Here is a 14,305-nt window from a genome sequence, read left to right on the forward strand (position 1 = left end):
ATTGACCTGGCCAAGGCTTTCGACTCTGTCAATCACCACATCCTCATCGGCAGACTCTACAGCCTTGGTTTCTCAAATGATTGCCTCGCCTGGTTCACCAACTACTTCTCTGATAGAGTTCAGTGTGTCAAATCGGAGGGTCTGTTGTCCGGGCCCCTGGCAGTCTCTATGGGGCCACAGGGTTCAATTCTTGGACTGACTCTCTTCTCTGTATACATCAATGATGTCGCTCGTGCTGCTGGTGAGTCTCTGATCCACTTCTACGCAGACGACACCATTCTGTATTATTCTGGCCCTTCTTTGGACACTGTGTTAACAACCCTCCAGACGAGCTTCAATGCCTCCTTCTGTGGCCTCCAATTGCTCTTAAATACAAGTAAAACTAAATGCATGCTCTTCAACCGATCGCTGCCTGCACCTGCCCGCCCGTCCAACATCACTACTCTGGACGGTTCTGACTTAGAATACGTGGACAACTACAAATACCTAGGTGTCTGGTTAGACTGTAAACTCTCCTTCCAGACTCACATCAAACATCTCCAATCCAAAGTTAAATCTAGAATTGGCTTCCTATGTTGCAACAAAGCATCCTTCACTCATGCTGCCAAACATACCCTTGTAAAACTGACCATCCTACCGATCCTCAACTTTGGCGATGTCATTTACAAAATAGCCTCCAATACCCTACTCAATAAATTGGATGCAGTCTATCACAGTGCCATCTGTTTTGTCACCAAAGCCCCATATACTACCCACCACTGTGACCTGTATGCTCTTGTTGGCTGGCCCTCGCTTCATACTCGTCGCCAAACCCACTGGCACCAGGTCATCTACAAGACCCTGCTAGGTAAAGTCCCCCCTTATCTCAGCTCGCTGGTCACCATAGCAGCACCCACCTGTAGCACACGCTCCAGCAGGTATATCTCTCTGGTCACCCCCAAAACCAATTCTTCCTTTGGCCGCCTCTCCTTCCAGTTCTCTGCTGCCAATGACTGGAACGAACTACAAACATCTCTGAAACTGGAAACACTTATCTCCCTCACTAGCTTTAAGCACCAACTGCACCAACTATCTCACCTCATTTGCTCACATTGTACATAGACTTATTGTTCTACTGTATTATTGACTGTATGTTTGTTTGTCTCCATGTGTAACTCTGTGTTGTTGTTTGTGTCGAACTGCTTTGCTTTATCTTGGTCAGGTCACTATTGTAAATGAGAACGTGTTCTCAACTTGCCTACCTGGTTAAATAAAGATGAAATAAACAATACATTAAAACATGTAACACGGTTGATAACTGGAATTAGTGGTTTGGGGTGGATTATCCCGCTAAGGCATCCTTTGATACCATGCTGTGTTGTCATGTGTTGCTGCTATGCTATGTTGTCTTAGGTCTCTCTTTAAATAGTGTTGTTTTGTCTCTCTTGTCATGATGTGTGTTTTGCCCTATATTTTTATATTCTTTTTTTATTTTTAATCCCAAGCCCCATCCCCGCAGGAGGCCGTTTGCCTTTGGATAGGCTTGTAAATAGGAATTTGTTCTTAACTGACTTGCCTAGTTAAATAAAGGTTAAATAACAAATAAATAAGGCCATGGGATGTGTAGGTAATACACGCCACCTAGTGGCTCATATAGAAAACAACTAGCAGTGTGCATGGACATACAGGATACATTACATAATACTATGGCAACCAAAAGCAGCGTTATGGCTGACTACTTCATGCATTTTAGTATACAGTCACAAGCAGACACACTGACTTGTGGCCATGCTGGCAGAGCAGAAGTCAATGAGGGTTCTGGATCGGTTCTAGCTACCCAGAACCCATGTATCTAGGTGTAACACAACTGTGGACTATGGTTGTTTTACATACTCCTTGGTTCCTTTGTCTCAAAGCGAGTTAACCCTTGATTAAACACGGGATCTAAATAATCTAGGGGGTTTCACTTCCTCACACCTTCGTTCCCTGTCTCTGAGAGTGGTGATCTTGGTGATCAGTATTCTGGTGCTCCTGCGGAACCGTGGCTGTGTGAAGTAGAACAGTATAGGATCTAGAACACTGTTCATGCTGGCGAACGGCCTGGTGCACTTGTAGATCACTGAGAACAGGTTCCGTGTCGCACACGGAGCACCTGGTAAGGTTCGTACCAACAGGTACATGGTCTTAGTAAGGTGGAACGGCAGGAAGCTCACAGCGAACACCGTCACCACGATGACTATCATCTTCACCGCCTTGTCCCGTTTCTCCATTGAGGCTGCCATGGTAGCGCCCTGATAGGATGGCGGGCGGCAGAGGAGGCGACCCATGCGACAGTAGCATGCCACCACGCCCATAAAAGGAAACAGGAAGCCCAGGCAGGTCAGAGCCATCCCATAGGGGTAGTAGTCAGCCGAATGCTCTGGTCGACTCAGGTCGTAACAGACGGTGCGGTTGCGTTGTGTTCCTGTGGAGGCATAGTGGAACGTGGGGGCACAGAGGAGGGCGACCACCAGCCACACACCCCCACAGACCACCCGTGCCAGCCTGCGACCCCCCTGCTTGTGCCAGCCGGCCATAGGGTGGCAGATGCCCACGTAGCGCTGGAGGCTGATACAGGTCAGGAACAGGATACTGCCATGCAGGTTACTGTGGGAACAATAAATAACATCAATGATGTTATAACGACAGGGTTTTCTCTCTACAATCCACTCAAATATCTGTCCACAGAAAGGTAACATTCAGTATATGACTGATTATTCCCTGTAGGACTAAGTATATGAGTTTGAGTATTTTAAGTAATCTATAGAACTATGATATGAATATCTCAGTTAATGAGTAGCTATGCTACCTGTAGAACTGAAAGCGGACCAGTTTGCAGGCCAGCTCTCCAAAGGGCCAGTAGTCATGACTGGCGTAGTTGTAGATGAGCAGAGGTAGTGACATCACATACAGGAAGTCAGCCGTGGCCAGATTGAGCATGTAGACGTTGCTCCGGGTCAGGTTGGGTCGTGACCTCCAGATCTTCAAGATGACCGCCCCATTCAGAGGCAGACCAATCAGGAAGACCACACTGTAGACGGCAGGAAGTAGGAAGCGTTTAAAATCCTCCTTATAGGTGCAGACTGGCCATGTGACATTGTTATCGCCCATGGCGATGAGGTATTCCTCCAAGTGGGGTTCTGTGTAATGTCCAGAGGAGGAACCTTCTGCTGTGAACATTCCAATGAGGAAAGGTTCCGTAGAGAACACTTCTAGAGAGGATATCGACATGGCAACAGCTTCACATTCTGAAACAGAGGAGAGGCCAGGATGAATCACATCAAAGTTGATAACCATGTAGTGCCGAGTGATTATTCGAAATGTTGTACTTTTTTGGTTATTAAACAACTAATTGACTGACATCGGTCCATGTATTTTTTAGTTTTTGTGTGACACCAACGCTCTAGAGAGAAATCAAATAATTCAAGAGAGAAATCAAGTGAAGAACTATGTGGGACGCTGGGCTAAAGGGAGTAGTTTTCATTCTTGTTCAGTGCAGAAATGTGGTAAATAACTACAATGACCATAATCCATTGCACCTGTTCTTTCTGGGTCGGACAGAGATGGATACATTTTTACACTTGCTACACACAGACCCAGGGGCATTATACACCCTGGAAATCTGAGAGGGCACAAAGTACGTGAGGATGGCTGGGGGTGGGTGGCTAGGCTCCCTGTCCGTAAGTTGGAGAATTTCGCATTTTCAAACACCTGAAACAACCCTTTCCTGCAAGCTAGAGCCATAATCATTATGCTTAGCTAATTCTATGTAAAAATACATTTTATTTAAGCATACCTCTTGAGCTGTCTGTATCCTCCTGACTGGTGGTTATTTTGTTAAAGAAACATAATATGTGAGAATGCTGTTCATTGACTACAGCTCAGCGTTCAACACCATAGTGCCCTCAAAGCTCATCACTAAGCTAAGGACCCAGGGACTAATAAACACCTCCCTCTGCAACTGGATCCTGGACTTCCTGACGGGCCGCGTCCAGGTGTTGAGGGTAGTTAGAAACACATCTGCCACGCTGATCCTCAACACAGGTGTCCCTCAGGGGTGTGTGCTTATTCCCCTCCTGTATTCCCTGTTCACACACGACTGCGTGGCCAAACACGACTCCAACACCATCATTAAGTTTGCCGACAACACAACAGTGGTAGGCCTGATCACCGACAATGATGAGACAGCCTAGAGGAAGGAGGTCAGAGACCTGGCAGTGTGGTGCCAGACAACAACCTCTACCTCAACGTGAGCAAGACTAAGGAGCTGATTGTGGACTACAGGAAAAGGAGGGCCAAACACACCCCCATTCAGATTGAGGGGGTTGTAGTGGAGCGGGTTGAGAGCTTCAAGTTCCTTGGTGTCCACATCACCAACAAACTATCATGGTCCAACGCACCAAGACAGTCTTGAAGAGGGAACAACAATGCCTATTCCCCCTCAAGAGACTGAAAAGAATTGGCATGGGTCCTCAGATCCTCAAAAATTTCTACAGCTGCACCATCGAGAGCATCCTGACCAGTTGTATCACCACCTAGTATGGCAACTGCTCGGCACTCGACCGCAAGGTGCTACAGAGGGTAGTGCGTACGGCCCAGTATAGCACTGGTGCCAAGCTTCCTGCCTTCCAAGACTTTGATACCAGGTGGTGTCAGAGGAAGGCCCTAAAAATTGTCAGACTCCAGCCACCTAGTCATAGACTGTTCTCTCTGCTACCGCACGGAAAGCGGTGCCAAGTCTAGGTCCAAAAGGCTTCTTAACAGCTTCTACCCCCAAGCCATAAGACTGATGAACAGTTAATGAAATGTCTACCCGGACTATTTACATTGACCCCCTTTCTTATGCTGTTGTTACTCACTGCTTATTATCTATGCAGAGTCACTTTACCCCTTTACCTACATGTACACATGACCTCAATTACCTCGACTAACCTGTACCCCCACACATTGACTCGGTACCCCCTGTATATAGCCTCGTTATTGTTATTTTATTGTTATTTTTTTTCAATAATAAAAAAAGGAGTATATATTTAGGCTTTTCTTGCTATGCATTGTTGGTTAAGGGCTTGTAAGTAAGCATTTTTAATGTAAGATCTCGGCACGTGAAAAATAAAAATTGATTTGATAATATGCTTCTCTGCATCTCTGCTAAAATCTGGGTAAGATTGAAAGGAATGTGAGTCTTAATCAGTACATTTAGTAAATGTTTGAATATTAGTAAATGTTTGAATATTTTTTTTAACTGAACAGACCTCAAAAAGCACTAATAGCTCAGCACTACAACCCCGCTCAGCACTACAACCCCGCTCAGCACTACAACCCCGCTCAGCACTATTTCCCCCTCTTCTAAAGACTGTCCTCTTCATCTCAGTCTACCAGTACTCTCCACCAGGTGAGGTAGGAGAATATGGTGTTTTCATAGTAACTCACTTGGTTTAACTATCTCTAAATTCTGTCTGTGTGCTACGGGACCATCCATGCGTACAAAATGCATGCATGTCTGTGAGTCGCTTTGTATAAAGTGTCTGCTAAATTGTATGTATATATTAGTGTACTGGTCCAAACCTGAGGACCAAACGCAGCCAAAAGTACAGTATTTTAGCAGTGGGAATGCCTGTCTCTCTGTCAGCCCCCTACTACCCACTCAGCGGTTGGATGTCTGTGGTTCAAGCTGTAGTATCATCATCATCAATCTCTTATCCTCTTCATCATCATCATCAGTTTCTTATCCTAGCTCCTTCATCATCAATCTCTTATCCTAGCCCCTTAATCATCAACATCAGTCTCTTAGCCTCTTCATCATCATCATCCAGTCTCTTATCCTAGCCCCTTCATCATCAACATCAATCTCTTATCCTAGCCCCTTCATCATCAACATCAGTCTCTTATCCTATCCCCTTCATCATCATCAGTCTCTTATCCTAGCCCCTTCATCATCAGTCTCTTATCCTAGCCCCTTCATCAATCTCTTATCCTATCCCCTTCATCATCAATCTCTTATCCTAGCCCCTTCATCATCATCAGTCTCTTATCCTAGCCCCTTAATCATCAATCTCTTATCCTAGCCCCTTCATCAATCTCTTATCCTAGCCCCTTCATCATCAATCTCTTATCCTAGCCCCTTCATCATCAATCTCTTATCCTAGCCCCTTCATCATCAATCTCTTATCCTAGCCCCTTCATCATCAATCTCTTATCCTAGCCCCTTCATCATCAATCTCTTATCCTAGCCCCTTCATCATCAATCTCTTATCCTAGCCCCTTCATCATCAATCTCTTATCCTAGCCCCTTCATCATCAATCTCTTATCCTAGCCCCTTCATCATCAATCTCTTATCCTAGCCCCTTCATCATCAATCTCTTATCCTAGCCCCTTCATCATCAATCTCTTATCCTATCCCCTTCATCATCACTCTCTTATCCTATCCCCTTCATCATCAATCTCTTATTCTAGCCCCTTCATCATCAATCTCTTATTCTAGCCCCTTAATCATCAATCTCTTATCCTAGCCCCTTCATCATCAATCTCTTATCCTAGCCCCTTCATCATCAATCTCTTATCCTAGCCCCTTCATCATCAATCTCTTATCCTAGCCCCTTCATCATCAATCTCTTATCCTATCCCCTTCATCATCAATCTCTTATTCTAGCCCCTTCATCATCAATCTCTTATTCTAGCCCCTTAATCATCAATCTCTTATCCTAGCCCCTTCATCATCAATCTCTTATCCTAGCCCCTTCATCATCAACATCATGATTATGATTATTATTATCATAATTATCCATCACGTCTCGCCGTCCAAGCCACACGTCGGAGAGTATTAGATCGCTAGAGCTGACTTCCAAAGCCAATCTCCAACACATACTAGCACTCTATTGTCTGAACAGTGACGCATGGTTTCACAACACTTCATACCAGGAATGACTAAGTGAAGGGGAAGGTAAGGGAGTGCCAATATGCCATATCACTGTGTGTTTGTGTGTGTAAGATGGCTGAAGTACCCGCTTCCTGGCAGCTGATTAACCTCCACCCCCCCCTTTCTCTTCCTCCATCTCTCTCTCCCCCATCTCTCTCTTCCCCCATCTCTCTTCTCCCCATCTCTCTTTCTCTCCACACCATTCTCTCTCCTCCATCTCTCTCTCCCCCAATCTACCTTCTCCCCCCTCTCTCTCTCCACACCATTCTCTCTCTCTCACACTCTGTGAATGTGTGTGATGTGTGTGTCATCACCAGCACCCTAAAGGGCTGCCATGGCCTTTAGGTGAAGTGTTTACACAAAGCCTCAAATTTTAATGGAAACATCCCTGGTGTGAGCATTTGTAATAAAAAGCTCCATCATTTCCCAGCTAATGTGTGTTTCAGTGACTTCTCCTTCCAGCTCTCATGTACCCCACCAGACGTGCCACCAGCGGTCTTTTCACAGTCCTCAGGTCCAGAGCAAATTCATGGAAACGTACAGCATTATACAGAGCCGTGCCTGGAGCTCGTTTCCATATTATATAGTGCAAGTGGACAGAAAACCTGGTTTCAAAAAACAAATAAAGCAACACCTCACGGCACAACGCCTCTCCCCCATGTGACCTACTTGTTGTGTGTATGGACTGACATGTGACCTACTTGTTGTGTATATGTACTGACATGTGACCTACTTGTTGTGTATATGTACTGACATGTGACCTACTTGTTGTGTGTATGTACTGACATGTGACCTACTTGTTGTGTGTATGGACTGACATGTGACCTACTTGTTGTGTGTATGGACTGACATGTGACCTACTTGTTGTGTGTATGGACTGACATGTGACCTACTGGTTGTGTGTATGGACTGACATGTGACCTACTGGTTGTGCGTATGGACTGACATGTGACCTACTGGTTGTGCGTATGGACTGACATGTGACCTACTGGTTGTGCGTATGGACTGACATGTGACCTACTGGTTGTGCGTATGGACTGACATGTGACCTACTGGTTGTGCGTATGGACTGACATGTGACCTACTGGTTGTGCGTATGGACTGACATGTGACCTACTGGTTGTGCGTATGGACTGACATGTGACCTACTGGTTGTGCGTATGGACTGACATGTGACCTACTGGTTGTGCGTATGGACTGACATGTGACCTACTGGTTGTGCGTATGGACTGACATGTGACCTACTGGTTGTGCGTATGGACTGACATGTGACCTACTGGTTGTGCGTATGGACTGACATGTGACCTACTGGTTGTGCGTATGGACTGACATGTGACCTACTGGTTGTGCGTATGGACTGACATGTGACCTACTGATTGTATGTATGTACTGACATGTGACCTACTGATTGTATGTATGTACTGACATGTGACCTACTGGTTGTATGTATGTACTGACATGTGACCTACTGGTTGTATGTATGTACTGACATGTGACCTACTGGTTGTATGTATGTACTGACATGTGACCTACTGGTTGTATGTATGTACTGACATGTGACCTACTGGTTGTATGTATGTACTGACATGTGACCTACTGGTTGTATGTATGTACTGACATGTGACCTACTGGTTGTATGTATGTACTGACATGTGACCTACTGGTTGTATGTATGTACTGACATGTGACCTACTGGTTGTATGTATGTACTGACATGTGACCTACTGGTTGTATGTATGTACTGACATGTGACCTATTGGTTGTATGTATGTACTGACATGTGACCTACTGGTTGTATGTATGTACTGACATGTGACCTACTTGTGTGTATGTACTGACATGTGACCTACTGGTTGTGTGTATGTACTGACATGTGACCTACTGGTTGTGTGTATGTACTGACATGTGACCTACTGGTTGTGTGTATGTACTGACATGTGACCTACTTGTGTGTATGGACTGAAATGTGACCTACTTGTTGTATGTATGGACTGACATGTGACCTACTTGTGTGTATGGACTGAAATGTGACCTACTTGTTGTATGTATGGACTGACATGTGACCTACTTGTTGTGTGTATGGACTGACATGTATGTGGAGCTGATAGATGCACACACACTGTACACACACACACACACTGTACACACACACACTGTACACACACACACACACACACACACTGTACACACACACACACACACACACACACACACACACACACACACAGTACACACACACACACACTGCACACACACACTGTACACACACACACACACACACACACACTGTACACACACACACTGCACACACACACACACACACACACTGTACACACACACACACTGCACACACACACACACACACACACTGCACACACACACTGTACACACACACACACACACACTGTACACACACACACACTGTACACACACACACACACACACACACACTGCACACACACACACTGTACACACACACACACACACACACACACACACTGCACACACACACACAGTACACACACACACACACACACACACACACACACACTGTACACACACACACACACACAGTACACACACAAAAAGTACACACACACACACTGTACACACACACACACACACACACACACAGTACACACACACACACTGTACACACACACACACACACACTGTACACACACACACTGTACACACACACACACACACACACACACACACACACACACACACACACACACACACACACACACACACACACACACACACACACACACACACACACACACACACACACACACACACACACACACACACACACACACACACTGTACACACACACACACACACACTGTACACACACACACACACTGTACACACACACACACACACACTGTACACAAACACACACACTGCACACACACACTGTACACACACACACACACACACACTGTACACACACACACACACACACACACTGTACATGTTAATGTAAAGTATTTTGTCTGTAATGTATTTCTCGTTATGTGTCAGACCCCTGTAAGACAAGCTGTCGCCAAGCTAATGGGGATCCTAATCAATCAAGTTTAAGCCTTAGAGCCACATTTTTAAGGTAAGGGCAAAGTTCAGGTGTTAACCTCAAATTCTTAAGGTTAGTCATTAACTCTGAAAGGGTAAAGTAAGGATGTTTGGGACAAGCTTACATTTAAAAAAATTTTTTTTTAAACTTTCTATTGCTGGATTCAAAGTTGCAACCTTTGGAATCCAAGGCTTACGCCCTAGCAAAACCCAAACCTACTTGAAGGTAACAGCACACACCGTTGCCCCTAGTGGCCGGTTTTCACATCATCTACCGACATCCTCAGAGATGGATGGACATCGAACTGACTTGTATCCCAGTTGACCTGGCTGGAATTCTCAGCAATCAGAGACAGGTGCAAACTCACATACAGTAGTAGCTGACACACACACAGCTGGGCAATGAGGGAGAGTTCTTCACATCACGTGTGTGTGTGTGCATGCCAAGATTACATGCTGTCGCACAGGCAGTGTAACACACCTATTTATAAACCACATGACCCGAACCAGACACATCAGATAGAGCAGGCTAATGATATCATGTTGAACTTTTTCATGCACAGTGATTACACACACACACACACACACACACACACACACACACACACACACACACACACACACACACACACACACACACACACACACACATCCCTTCCTTCCAGTCAAGTTTCATTACCATCCCTCAACCACAGTCATTAGATTGTAGGAGAGAAAGCAGAGCCTGTTGAATTGAATGACACACACACACACACACACACACACACACACACACACACACACTTGACATTTAAAGCCAAGGCCATATCTCATTCAATTAATTGAAATTATCAAATCACTCTGGAGACAGACATTGCAGCAATAGAAACAGACCCCATCAATCAATCTCAAGACAGTCAAGGTATAACTCTAAAATATACATGTGACATATGGGAAAAGTGGAAGATGCCAGGGTTTATTTTGAACCCAAATCTGACCCTCACCTGACCCAGCGGGGACAAGATAACACGTCGTTTCCAGATGTCTGTATGCTACAGTTGGTCAATATTACAACAACAAACATTATCCACCATTACAGATCAGTCTTCAGAGCTGGCTTCTCCCCCTAGGGTGACACAGTTAGGGAACAGTTAGGAGAACGTGGAGTCACTGGAAAGAGGCTAAATGCAGATTTGATGCAGACGGAGGCAGTACTTTGACTGAGTGTCCTGGGACACAGGTCTGCTCTGCTAAGTGCAGCATCAAGCTATAATGACTATCTGATGTTATGACGAGTAGACCAGCTTATTCAGCATGTAGCTCAATATCAATTCTTCAAACAACTTATTTTTGTCTCCGAAACCTTCAGGCTTACAGCTACGGATTTTCAGTTACACCCAAAAGGAGATCCTACAGTGGCATTTAGGCACTTAAAAAAGACCCACTCTAGTGCATTGTTAAAGGGTTTGCATAGATACCTCTGTCACCGAGAAAGAAGCTGTCATGGTTTTGCAAGGAGAGGACGAAGAAAATGTGCAGCTGTTGAAATGGACGTCGGTAAACTACAGAGACATGAAGGACAGTTCACAGCTGTCTAAAGGGACGTCGGTAAACTACAGAGACATGAAGGACAGTTCACAGCTGTCTAAAGGGACGTCAGTAAACTACAGAGACATGAAGGACAGTTCACAGCTGTCTAAAGGGACGTCGGTAAACTACAGAGACATGAAGGACAGTTCACAGCTGTCTAAAGGGACGTCAGTAAACTACAGAGACATGAAGGACAGTTCACAGCTGTCTAAAGGGACGTCGGTAAACTACAGAGACATGAAGGACAGTTCACAGCTGTCTAAAGGGACGTCAGTAAACTACAGAGACATGAAGGACAGTTCACAGCTGTCTAAAGGGACGTCGGTAAACTACAGAGACATGAAGGACAGTTCACAGCTGTCTAAAGGGACGTCAGTAAACTACAGAGACATGAAGGACAGTTCACAGCTGTCTAAAGGGACGTCGGTAAACTACAGAGACATGAAGGACAGTTCACAGCTGTCTAAAGGGACGTCAGTAAACTACAGAGACATGAAGGACAGTTCACAGCTGTCTAAAGGGACGTCAGTAAACTACAGAGACATGAAGGACAGTTCACAGCTGTCTAAAGGGACGTCGGTAAACTACAGAGACATGAAGGACAGTTCACCCTGGACACTAAGAGACCATGTTAATTAATTGTATTTATATTCATCACCAGGTCTCAAAGCATTTAATCTGTAGGTGACGAACTCTCCAGATCCACCATCTGTAGCAATGGCACCAACCTGTATAGTCTGTCCATCCCTGACTTAACGTTAACCCTATCAGACCAGGAGAGGAGACAGTTAACATAGAATACACACTGCTTCTCAATCTCCCTCCATCCTCTATGTCAACTATATCTGTGCCAGTGGACCCAGAGAAAGCACCCACAGGACCCTGACTAATGTCTGATGTGGTCCGACCCAACAGGACCTTTACTAGAAACATTGCTGTGGTCCGACCCAAAAGGACCTTTACTGCTGTGGTCACTATACACATATTGTGCTTTCCATCACAAAAGATACACACACAGGTACACACACAGACACACTATTTTGCTGCAGTGAGGTGTGAAGTGATGTTATAGAGAACACTGTAATAATAATAGCAGCAACTGTATATCATTCATCAGCCATGTGTATTATTCATAATTAAGTGTTTCTCCTAGGATTTATTTCAGCAGCGGTGGCAGAGTTAGCAGGGATCCCCGACAAATGTCACTTCTAAATGCATATAGGGGAAATGGGAAACACTGAGTAGCCTAAACATGTCTCAGACAGAAGTTAGAGCTAGGGTGCTGGGGAGGACAGGCTCCTGGTAATGGCTGGAGGGAATTAGTGGATTGGTATCAAATAGATGTGTTTGATGCCATTGCATTCGCGCCATTCGAGCCGTCCTCCACTCAGCAGCCTCCACTGAGCTAGAGGTATGGAGAACTGTAAAACTGACTGTTAAAACTGTGTTTATCTTGAGTGGGTTCTATACTCCATATGCATGACATAGTCCTTACGGTTCCTAATGAAATATTATTGAATCTCAAACACAGTGTGTTTGTGAGAAAAGATCAGCTCTTGGGTTGGCTTCATCAATGCACTGCTCTAAAGTGCACCACGAAAACAGTATTTACTGGTTATCACAATTACAACAATAGGAGTACAAATTCCCCACCATTCATCATGATACACTGAAGGTTAGGAATAATAGGCTACTTCATGTTGTTGACAGGTTTAGACAGGTTAAAATAGCTGTGGTTTAAAGGAGGAATCAAACAGTAACATCTGAGACAGGTATGACAGTTGACCTAAGCGGACGAGGCAGCTATAAATTATATTCTTCAAGAATCAATGGGTATATATCTTTAATTTAAAAGTTTTTTAAAAAATGAAATCTACTACCTACGCATCGTAGAATTCCCCTTTAAGGTATTTAACTAATACTATGCACCCTGCGCATTTAATTCGGAGGGCCATTGCCAAAATGATTATATATTCCATGGAAACATGTTCCAGACTACTATGGTATAATGACTATACACTGTGCCAATGAGGTTGTTTCGAGTCGTCTGCATATAAAGTACAATTATAAAACTGTTTGTTTTTACCTCTGTGGCTGCGACAAAATACTGACTTTCTCTGCTCCTGTAAACAAATGGGAGATCCAAACCTGCCTCGTGTTTTACCAGGCAGTCGCCTAGTAAGTAGCCCAAACAAATGAGTACTTTAGTGATAAAAATCAGTAAACCAATCAATGGAGATCCTTCATAAAGTCCAACTGATTTGGATATGTTTTTTGGAGCACCAGAGCGCATGATATCAAAGATATTGGGCGGATTCGATTATGCTGAGCCGCGGGGCAGCGGTTTATGGCCGGTGACGTGAACTGGCAAAAGGGAGGAGCGCCCACCTCAAATCGAACAGCCTTAACTGCGCTGCTTGGTCATGTTGTCAACAAGGCAGCATGGTGCATTTTCCCGAAATATATAACATTTCTTTTCCATAAAATATATGTTTTAATTTTCAAACGAGTTTTTATTGGAAAGGCAGATAAAGCGTTTTTTTTCATATATAAAAAAAAAAAATCAAAAGCAATCATTACTCCACGTGCTAATTAGGTTGACTGGTGAGCTTAATGTGGTCATTACAAAGTGGTTTCAGACTCCTGCAATAAGAGCTTTGACGCTAATATGTGTATAAACTCTTTAGTTGTGTTCTGTTGTGTCACTGGGTAGAGACTGATAC

The 14,305-nt window shown here is 44.5% G+C and overlaps 1 protein-coding gene across 1 annotated transcript; it reads right to left on the reverse strand.

Moving 5' to 3' along the window:
* Positions 1-1,511: 1,511 nt before the first annotated feature.
* LOC112247610 (P2Y purinoceptor 3) lies at positions 1,512-13,879 on the reverse strand. The gene is made up of 3 exons (XM_024416418.2): positions 13,669-13,879; positions 2,828-3,266; positions 1,512-2,625 (listed from the first exon to the last, which is right to left on the reverse strand). The coding sequence occupies exons 2-3, from the start codon at positions 3,247-3,249 to the stop codon at positions 1,911-1,913; spliced, it is 1,137 nt and encodes a 378-aa protein (XP_024272186.1). The 5' UTR covers positions 3,250-3,266; positions 13,669-13,879; the 3' UTR covers positions 1,512-1,910.
* Positions 13,880-14,305: the final 426 nt, after the last annotated feature.

The sequence above is a fragment of the Oncorhynchus tshawytscha genome, linkage group LG13, assembly GCF_018296145.1.
Source record: "Oncorhynchus tshawytscha isolate Ot180627B linkage group LG13, Otsh_v2.0, whole genome shotgun sequence".
In the NCBI taxonomy this organism is placed as follows: domain Eukaryota; kingdom Metazoa; phylum Chordata; class Actinopteri; order Salmoniformes; family Salmonidae; genus Oncorhynchus; species Oncorhynchus tshawytscha.